Here is a 10000-nt window from a genome sequence, read left to right as displayed (position 1 = left end):
TGAATACTGTTGTAATGCGAAAATTAAAATGATAGTTGATATTCCACACACTTTGTAACTCCTAGTTTAAGCACACCTATATTCATCCTGCGCCCCCCCCCTTCCCCCCACATCCAACCACCATGATAGGCTTTTATTGCATAACCTCCCTACCATGCACGTTCATTTCATATGCATCTCTGTATTAAAATCCAATATGTTGCAGTAATTATAGAGCAAAGCAATTGATTCTTTTCCTAGGAAATTTGTAATATCCTTCAAACAAATGGCTACAAGTAAGGAAAAAAATGAATGTGAGAAGGACTCCGTTTCTTGTTATGTTGTTGTTGACAGATACACAGACTTAAAAGTATAGTCAAACCATGAGTGGAGAACTGAATCGATCAATTGTTCTTTTGTGTATATTTGTGAATCTGCTCCAGGTTAGCTCATCAAAGTTTTTAAGTTTTGTGCCATCATATGTGGTACAGTTTTGTATATAAATATGAAGTAGAAAATTTGAATTATTTGTCCCGAATAGCATAGCATGAAGATAGAGATAAGTGTACTATAATGCCTATTAAAGAAATGGAAATGGGAAATGCCCTATCATGTCCTGCCAAATATTACCAGATGCTAGGTGATGCCTCATCATTCCATGAGTTATATCCAATTGCTGGGATGAGGTCACACTTGCCTGACTGTGGGCTGGACAATCCCCTGGCACAGAGCTCTGCTCGTTATTGTATACTCACCCTCACTAGAATTTATTAAAATTTTATCCCTTTTCAGTGTCTTATGCTTGTACTGTTTATTAGTTTTTACTATGTAAAAGAATGTACTAGTCTCTTAACTAATTTTCAAAGCTTATGTGATTACAATAAATTTTAGAACTTTTTTTTTTTTTCAGATGCGGTGCAACAAGAAATTAAACATGAGTGTTCACTGATATTATGAAGGCATTTTGAAAAATAATAGAAAACTTTACAATGGAAGAAAGTAATACTGTTGGAGACTTCGACGACCAACCGGAAGTCAGCATTACCATAGAGAATGGAGACTTTGAAGTGAGTGAGGAGGAACAATGGGGCTTTGAGGGCAGAGCTTGTATTGTCATAGATCACAGAGAAGGAACTGAGCACCACCAAGACCCTCCTCCTCAAAGTACAAGATTAACACTTACAAAAACACTTACAAAACCTTCAAAACATCAAGTTAGGGTTATTCCAGTGCGGTTAAAACAGGAGAGAATAGAAGTTCCTGAGATGACGGATCTACCTGAGCAGCATACTCAGAGAGACGGGGAGATGATGATGGTGGAATCTGAAAAACATCCCAGAGTGGTGGAAGCACACCCAAATAACCAAGTCCATTTTTCTACCAGACAGCCAAATGTTATGAAAGTGTGGGTCAAACAAGAGGTTGAAGATGTGCAGGCATTCAATGAGCTACGGGATGTAAAACCAGACATCCGAAGACTTAATATGTCACTGCAGAGTAGAAGGGAGGATGCAGACTCCACTGTTGATTCAGAGAGCCATGTTATTGAAGAGGATATGAGTAGTATGAAGAAGGAGGGTACTTTCCAGTGTGAAGTATGTGACCGAATTTACTTCCATTTGCGGACTCTGGAATCTCACAAGAAAATTTGTGGCAAGGAAAGTAAACTCCGGAAAACCAAATGCATAGATCCATTGTGTGAAAAGGAGTTCTTTCATAAATTTCGCATGATTGAACATTTTGAAAGGAACCACATATCAAAAAAGGAGCCCGAACAAGCACTTGAATTTGACAGGAGAGACAGTGAATTTGCTTGTCCAAGGTGTCACGAATTGTTTTCTCAGGTATCAGCTTTACGTATCCACCAGAGAACCTGTGGTAAATTATCTCTCTCTCAAAAAATTGGGAGGGCAGAAGGAAAAAAGAAAATACGGTGCATATACCCAGATTGTAAAAAGGAATTCTTCAATAGAGCTTTATTAAATCAACATGTTGAACAGTGTCACCCTGATATTAAAGTTGTTTTGAAGCCTGCCTCTCATTATGAGTGTGATAATTGTCATAGGGGATTCACATATTTTTCAAGCTTTCAAACGCATAAAAAGTCATGTGGTGAACATAGTAAACTCTCCAAGACACGCTGTGTACATCCCTCTTGTAAAAAAGAATTCTTTCACAAGTGCAGGTTGGTTCAGCATTTAGCTGAAGATCATCCAGAGATGGATTACAAAGAACCAAAACTAAGTTTTAAGTGTCCTAGATGTGACAGAGAATACCTTTACTTGAGAAGTATGAGGACACATGCCAAAGTATGCGGTAAAAAAGGAAAGCTTAAAAAATCACAGTGCATATCACCGTCATGTACAAGAGAATACTTCCACAAGTCAAGACTTGCAGAGCATATCAAGAAGGACCATCCAGAAATGGTGTGTGAGAGCAGTATGGAGAATGAGCTAAGATGTCAAAATTGTAATACAGTGTATAGAAATATACAGAGCTTGCAGAGGCATAAAGAGATGTGCGGGAAAGATGAAAAACTCAAGAAAACACAATGTATTCATCCTGCATGTGAGAAGAAATTCTTCCATATTTCTTCCATGATGAAGCATGTCGAAAATGACCATACAGATCTAGAAATATCAGTTGTAGAGAAAAATTTTCAGTCAATAGCAGATTTCAAACTGTGGAAGGAAGATGAAGAACTGAGGAGTTTTTCATACTTTAGTACAAGACATAGTGTAACATCTTCTGAGGGTAAGGTCTATCTTTCATATGTCTGTCAGTACAATGGCCCAGACAGATACCCTAGTACTCCAGGAGAGCTTGGGAGAAGTGCATCCAGAAAATGGAAGAAGGGGAGAGTCAAAACAGGACTAGTGTGTCCAGCTAGAATGCTAGTCAAGGAGCTGAGCGATGGCTCTGTGAATGTGAAGTACGTCCAGACTCACAATCATGACATTGATAAAGATAACTTCTCGTACCCTCCCTTTGCACACAGAAGTTATAATAGATATTTACCGCAAGAAGAGAGCAGTGAGAAAAGTGAAGTAGGATATCTGAGAAACCAAGTTGATGTAAATATGGATGTTACAGAAGCAGTTGAAACACCTGAAGCTGCAGCCGAAGAGAACATTGTGAGTGGGGAAATTATAGCTAAAACAGAGATGGATGCAGACTACTTTGATTACATGCTAAAACCAAACTGTGGGTATGTTCTCTCTGTAGACAGGGCCAATGAGGTTGTGAATCTCTTCCAACAACGAACTTCTTCCCGTTTCACATGCTACAAGGTTCAGAGAAGTTTTGGTAGAGATGGTAAGCTGTTTTTAAAAGATGATTTAATTTTCAAGAATACAGTAACAGGCATTGTGTACCATACTTTTTTTTTATGAATATTAAGATTTATTATGCAAGATTTAAGATTTATTATTTTATTTATGCAATTTTCCCAATTTCCAGAATGGAGTGTAGACAATCGCAAGATCCTCTGGCAGCAAGAAGAGACAAGGGAGAACACTCTGCCAGAGTTTGATGGAGTGCCATATATACTGAATGGAACCAAAGTATTAGAGTGTCAGTATGGAGTAAACAGGAGTGCCTATCAAAAGAAAAATCATATAGAAAGAAAAAAGGTAAAGAACTATGTTGCTTAGTAACTCGTATTATTTTAGTCTTTTGACTTTTATTTTAATAAAGGCACTGATGACTTTGATGGATGCTAGTCAATGAAATAATTATGTAATTTCTAATTTGTCTGTCTCTTTAACATAACAGAATGATATGTGGAAGGAAGAGGAAGTACCAAAACATGTTTCCAAAAAAGTGGATTGTCCTGCCAAAATATTTCTCAAAGATGTGATTAAATTTCCAGATTTTAAGGTAAGCACATCTAGTTTTTATGTAAAAAAAACTACATGTGATATAATTTAAGATGTTTCCCTAAGCAGAGACTATATCATGGATATTTCCTGATACTTGTCATTAAAATTAGATGATGGTTTTAGCCATGCAAGATCTTTTGTATCTGTGTCAAATAAATTGTCAGTACAATAGTTGCTTTGATGCTACATGGTATCAAATTTATTTTAAACAGGTGGACATAAATTCCCGTGAGGCAAAGAAGCTGAAATCAAATAATTTGAGAACTGCTCTAAAGGAGGAGCAAGTGTTTGGAGAGAGGAGAATCTACATACAGTTACCAAAGGAATCTGATCACTGCAATCATAGGAAAGGTCCAGTGAGTAATTAACTGGATAAGCTTGTATTTTGCCTGATTCTCAAAATTCTTACTCTGTGTTGCTTGGTTACTTTTGTTTTCTTTTTTTTTGGGGGGGGTATGAATATATACATATTTCTTTTTTAATCTTTCATTACTGGTAATAATTTACCTGTATATCCATGTCCTTGTATGTAAAAAAAATCACGTATGTTTCTATTTTTGCAGACCAGCAGACCTCGCAAACAAAGAAGCAGCCGTCTGTCATTACTGCCGACGTGGGACACAGAGCTGAATGATGGGGACTTCCTTCAGACATTCAGAGTCACAAAGCCTGTATATCAGGTATGTGATTTGGTTATTGTTGGAAGTTAAATGTTTGGTTAGCTTTAATGCCATACAGTTTAGTTGAATGGTAGCAGAAAGAGGGGAAAAATATTTATGCTAATCTATAGGATTTCCATCCAAGGTGGAACTAGTGTCTGGCGCAAATTTTTTTTCTTTGAATGTATCTCTCTCTCTCTCTCTTTCTCTCTCTCTCTCCTCTCTCTCTCTCTCTCTCTCTCTCTCTCTCTCTCTCTCACACACACACACACACACACACACACACACACACACACACACACACACACACACACACACACACACACACACACACACACACACACACACACACACATTCTTTGTCCTTTTTCACAATATTTTATTTGCAAAACTCTGCTTTCTTTATGATAGTGCCTAGCCTAATACATACTTTTATAATGGATATATGAGGACAGTCCCAAGCATTATATGGTGGGTATGATATATATAATATAATATTTCACTTCTTCATTTTCATCACTGGGAAAAGCCAAGCCAAGCTTACTATCTTGATACATAGTATATTTGTTTGCATTTCCTTTCCTTGAGTATCTTTCTTTTGTATCTGCAAGTTCAGTTTCTGAAAAGAAAAAGAAAAACACCCATCTCTTGTTTGCAGATACTAGTTGATGAGTGGCACAGAGTGGAGTCCTTCAGATTAGAGGCAGCAGGTCTTCCAGCGGATAAAGTCCAGCCACGAGACCAACTGGTTCTGGCTGGGCTGTATTACCTCGGGTCGACTGACAACCTGTCTGTGGCTAGTGCTAAGTATGATAACAGTATATTTTTGTAGTAACAGTTGCTTCATTACAGCTGACTTTCAGTATAATTTTCTTGAACAAGTGTTTATGCTTTTCACAATCTTGAATCTTTATGTTTTTTATATGGTGTCTATGAATATGTAACAGCTGATTGCAAGAAGTATGAAAAATATCCTCACATCTAGAAATGAAGAGGATATTAATTTTCCTTTCTAGGTTTAAAGTGAAGGCTGGGAAACTCTTTGAGACTGTGGTGATGTTTGCAGACTTCTTGCTTGGGCAGCAGGAAAAGTATTTAAAATGGCCACCAGTTGAAGAAAGGTTAGTGGGCAATTTCCTTCTGTCAGAAGTTCCTGTGTCTGTATGTATATAAGACTTTTAACGATTACAAATGCATGATTAAGCATATGCATGGGCACAAACACACACTTCCAGCCTGTACCCCTCCCCCTAAATATATATACATATATTAACAATAAACTTGATTGCATGCATACATCTTGAGCAGCATCCTGGATTGACATCCCCCAAATAATTTCAGAGTGAAGATAGCTGAAGTGATCAAGCATGACTGTGGATTCCCAGGCGTGTTTGGGGCCCTGGATGCCGCCCTCATTCACATGATGGCTCCTGCAGGTGACGACCGACTGAATTACGCCTATGTCACTACTGAAGAGGAATCCAAGTATGGCTTTGTGTTGCAGTTCGTTGTCGACCATCGACTTGTGTTCCGGGACATCCATCTGGACGCTCCCAAAACAGGGACTCGTTTCCAGGTTTTCCAGGTATGGGGAGATGACTGTTTAAGAATGATGTACTGATACTTTGTTTGTAATGTGTTGATAATCAGTGAAATGCAGTCATTATATTAGACAGTGATAAGGTTGTGTCATTGTTGTTTTTAGCTTTCTATTTCCTTACACTTTTTTTCTTTCTTTCTTTTCTTTTCTTTTCTTTTCTTCAAAGGAATCTGATGCTTGGATAACTATACAAAATCTGACTAGTGCTGAGACTCATCTTGTAGCACCGGCTGTGTATCCATTGGCTCCAGCTGTGATGACACCTCATATGACGGAAACATTGACATATCAGGTATGACAAAAATTTATTTGATGAATGTATTTATCTGTAATTTAGTATTATTTCTTTAATTTTCTTGATTTCATTTAGTTGAAGAGCACTAGCATTAGAGCATAGTACTCTCAAATAAGGACAACTTTATACATTATTGCAATAAAGTGTCCTTGAACATAGAACTTAAATGTTTTCATAATTAGATATTTAGTTTTGAAATAAATGTCTTTTCAAAAGTTAAATTACAGTTTCATTTCATAGCCATTTGAAATGTAAATTTGAAGGCTTTATAAACAAGCATTAATAATCAAAGATGTGTTGTTTCAACAAGTCAAATGAAAGTGCTTCCTCTTGACTTGACTTGCATTGTCTTCCTAGGATGCAGTGGTCCATTTAACCCCGAATAAAGTTTCAGAATTTTCAGTTATCCCCAATCATAAATTTTAATGAAATTACGTCATAACCTACCCTATAGAGTATATTTTGAGAAAAAAGTATATATTGTTATAAAATCAAAAGAGGGAATTCTGATTTAAGTAATACCTCACTAACATTTTCATATATATTGGATGAGTAAAGGTGTGTGACCATCCTTGCACAGGAGAGGTGGCTATGCAGGCTTTCATCCCTCATGTAAATGACCCTTCACAAAACACAACACCAGGGAGAGGTTTAGACATCTATAATTCTACAGGGACCTAAAAGTCTTGTATGAATGTCCAGGACACTTCTCATATATTACTTACCTCTAGTCATTTGTTGAAACCCTTGAGACTCCCAACAATTATTTAATCTCCTGGCCTTGCTACTCGCCCATTCTCTTTCAAGTCCATTTCTTGACCTCCTTTCAACTCATTGGCGACCTGGAGGTCTCATCAAATTCTATAAGAACCTGTACTGGAATACCAATATTTACAAGATTTAATATGCAATCAGAGCAAGTACAGGTCAGAGCAAGTATATATTGTTGACCCATGTTGTAAATGGTAGGAGTAGAAGAAAGCGAGAAGGTGAAAAAGGAAGACAAATAATGAGAATAAGGTCATAGATATGAGTACATACATTTTATTTTTCTGACACTCAGGAAGCGCTGTTCAATGAGAATCACAACGAAGCTCAGAAATTGTCGGCCAATGCCATGACAGTTTTCAAGTCGCGATTCCGGCGAATGCAGCTCCTGGACAGGCATGTTGAAACAAACGGGAAGCTCATCAGGGCTGCTTGCATTCTTCACAACATTGCACTGATGAATGAGAATGAAATGGTAATCAAATGTGTTTTGTCATTTTCATTATCATTATTATTAATCATTGTTATTGTTAACATGTTATTGTCATGATTGTTGAATGATGATGATGATGATGATTATTAATAATTTTTATTAATATTATCGCTACCATTTCTTTTTATTATTTTTACCATTGTTATCATTACTTTTTTATCATCATCATTATATGAATATAATTATTTCTGTTGCTATTCGTATTACTGTTTATATGACTAGCCTATTTAATCCTAATTCCAAAAGTGTAGAATCATTTGTAATATCAAGATAGATGACTCAGGAGCCATATTTAAATTGAATATCAATTCCTCAGGTGCTGAACGAACTTGGACTGGAATACAACAGCGAGCTGGACGAGGAAGGCTGGCACACAGTGGGTATGGAGGAGGTCGTAGCAGAGATTGGTATCCTCGGTGGAGAAGAAAAGCGGCGCTACCTAACAACTGTTATGACTTCTCGATACTAACTTGTAGAGGATAAAGCATATCAACAGAAGGAACTTGTGGAAGAGAGGGAAATTAGATCTTCATGTATGATTATTTTCCCCATATCTGTTTTCCTTCAAAATTTCGTCTATACTGTACAGAATAATGATGTAATTATGTATAATATTGTACACAGGATGTGAATTTTTGAATACAAATTGAAGTGGAAAAATTGTCTTTTTGTAACCCTGTTTTATAATGTATTAAGGTAAAGGTCAGTTTTTTTCTATTCATACTTAAATTACTAAATTTTTCTTAAAATAATATGTTAAATTACATGGCAAAGCAGTTATATGGAAGAAGCATTTTTACAAGGTTCAAAATAACCCCTAACACTTGGTCATAAGGACAAAAAAAAAAAAAAAAAAAAAAAAAAAAAAGTTTAATGAATGTTTTGTATTTTTCCAAGTTAAGATATACATAGTTTACCTTGGTAACAAAACACTTCTGAAGAGCTTTTCATAAAGGGTCTGGATTTTTAATCTTTTGTTTTTCAATAGAATGCTCATATTATTCTGCTCCTTTGTAAGTGCCTTGTACTTTTAGAGAATTATAACCTTTGTGCCTTAAGTTAATAGAAAATGATACCAGAGCCTTTTTTTTTTTTTACACTGTATCAAGAAATCAGAGGTGGAGTAGATTTTTAAGAGTAACACTAAAAAGAGTGATGATTGATGCAAATTAATTCACTTATAATACAGATAGGTAATAATTTACATGTTGGAGCAATGTAGTTGTCAAAACTGATTATGATGACAGCAATAAGAATGGCAGATATACAATATGATGATTATCATTAGTAATGTTAATATAACTACTATTAATAATTACTACTAGTAAGAAATACTACTACTACCACTAACATTCTTAATTATATTAGCAATAATAATGAAACTTTTAATGAAAATAGTAAAACACTAATAATAATCCAATTTCCCCCAAGTTAGTGAAGCACCTTTCAAACTGTTACAGTTCTGGAAGAGCAAATTGTTGATTGAGCCAATATAAAACTGTGCACAGAATCGAAATGTAAAACATACATATACACTCGATAATTATTCAGAATACCCTCGCACGACCGATCATGGCAATAGCAGTATCGAAGGGATTCCTCCCACGCTCTGCTATCCATAGATGTAGTCCCTCCTTCCTTTAAACCCCTACATTCTTGGCTCCAATTGCATGGGAGGGTATGTTGGAGCCTGTCTCGAGCTCTATCCTGCCGTATTCATATTGACAAATGTATAAAAGGTATGAATGTGAATGACTATCTTCACAATACAAGAGATGTATTTGACCAGTTTCGATTATGTCTTCGTCAGGAATACTTTATCATGCTGTCCATAAGTAGTGCATTCAAGTTCGGGGGAGAGGTTGTTTGGGGCACAGCATCCTGCATATGGATATATGTTGACTGATTAACTGTACACTAATAATACTGTACCTCGCAATTCCCTGGTACCATTCATACCCTCCCATACTATCAGGGCTAAAGTTGTAGGTACTGGGGGAGGTGGGGGGATGTTTGCGTCATAATTTCTATATAAATGGGGAGTAGAGAGTCAGAGGAATCCATTGTTGCCACTCTCGGTGTGGTCGGTCATGTGAAGGTACTCTGAATAAACACCAAAATGAGGGGATAGGGGAAGGTTGAATAAACTTACAGATAACAGAAATACTGCGAAACGGAAGGCGAACGAGACAAAGAAGAAAGTGTGTGTTGTTGTGTGGTTCTCACAGGGACGAGGATTTTGAAGGAAGCAGGAAATCGCTATTAATATTTCAACAATATAATAACATTCTTAATGCCACTGATCATAGTAATAGTATCGTTATG

The 10000-nt window shown here is 36.5% G+C and overlaps 2 protein-coding genes and 1 long non-coding RNA gene across 5 annotated transcripts in view; 1 reads left to right on the top strand and 2 right to left on the bottom strand.

The window, feature by feature from the left end:
* Positions 1-7164, bottom strand: part of LOC119582435 (optineurin-like) — a 31120-nt gene extending 23956 nt beyond the window's left edge. The window contains exon 1 of the mRNA XM_037930650.1: positions 7140-7164. Coding sequence (XP_037786578.1) covers positions 7140-7149 — 10 coding nt within the window. The 5' untranslated portion in view covers positions 7150-7164. The remainder of the gene's footprint in view (positions 1-7139) is intronic.
* LOC119582434 overlaps positions 1-8335 on the top strand; it is an 8790-nt gene extending 455 nt beyond the window's left edge. For all 3 annotated transcript variants that reach the window (XM_037930648.1, XM_037930649.1, XM_037930647.1), the window contains exons 2-12: positions 890-3294; positions 3439-3611; positions 3754-3858; positions 4073-4216; positions 4424-4540; positions 5178-5326; positions 5536-5640; positions 5861-6104; positions 6286-6411; positions 7478-7657; positions 7992-8335. In XM_037930648.1, the coding sequence (XP_037786576.1) occupies positions 969-3294; positions 3439-3611; positions 3754-3858; positions 4073-4216; positions 4424-4540; positions 5178-5326; positions 5536-5640; positions 5861-6104; positions 6286-6411; positions 7478-7657; positions 7992-8144 (3822 nt within the window). In that variant the 5' untranslated portion in view covers positions 890-968 and the 3' untranslated portion in view covers positions 8145-8335. The remainder of the gene's footprint in view (positions 1-889; positions 3295-3438; positions 3612-3753; positions 3859-4072; positions 4217-4423; positions 4541-5177; positions 5327-5535; positions 5641-5860; positions 6105-6285; positions 6412-7477; positions 7658-7991) is intronic.
* Positions 7439-10000, bottom strand: part of LOC119582437 — a 2674-nt gene continuing 112 nt past the window's right edge. Inside the window, exons 1-2 of the long non-coding RNA XR_005229634.1 lie at positions 9828-10000; positions 7439-7636 (exon numbers count right to left, since the gene is read on the bottom strand). The exon at positions 9828-10000 is cut by the window's right edge and continues 112 nt beyond it. This is a non-coding gene — a long non-coding RNA (uncharacterized LOC119582437). The remainder of the gene's footprint in view (positions 7637-9827) is intronic.

This window comes from Penaeus monodon, chromosome 16 (genome assembly GCF_015228065.2).
Source record: "Penaeus monodon isolate SGIC_2016 chromosome 16, NSTDA_Pmon_1, whole genome shotgun sequence".
In the NCBI taxonomy this organism is placed as follows: Eukaryota; Metazoa; Arthropoda; class Malacostraca; order Decapoda; family Penaeidae; genus Penaeus; species Penaeus monodon.
Note: the sequence above shows the minus strand (reverse complement) of the source record. Positions and strands in the feature narration are given on the sequence as shown.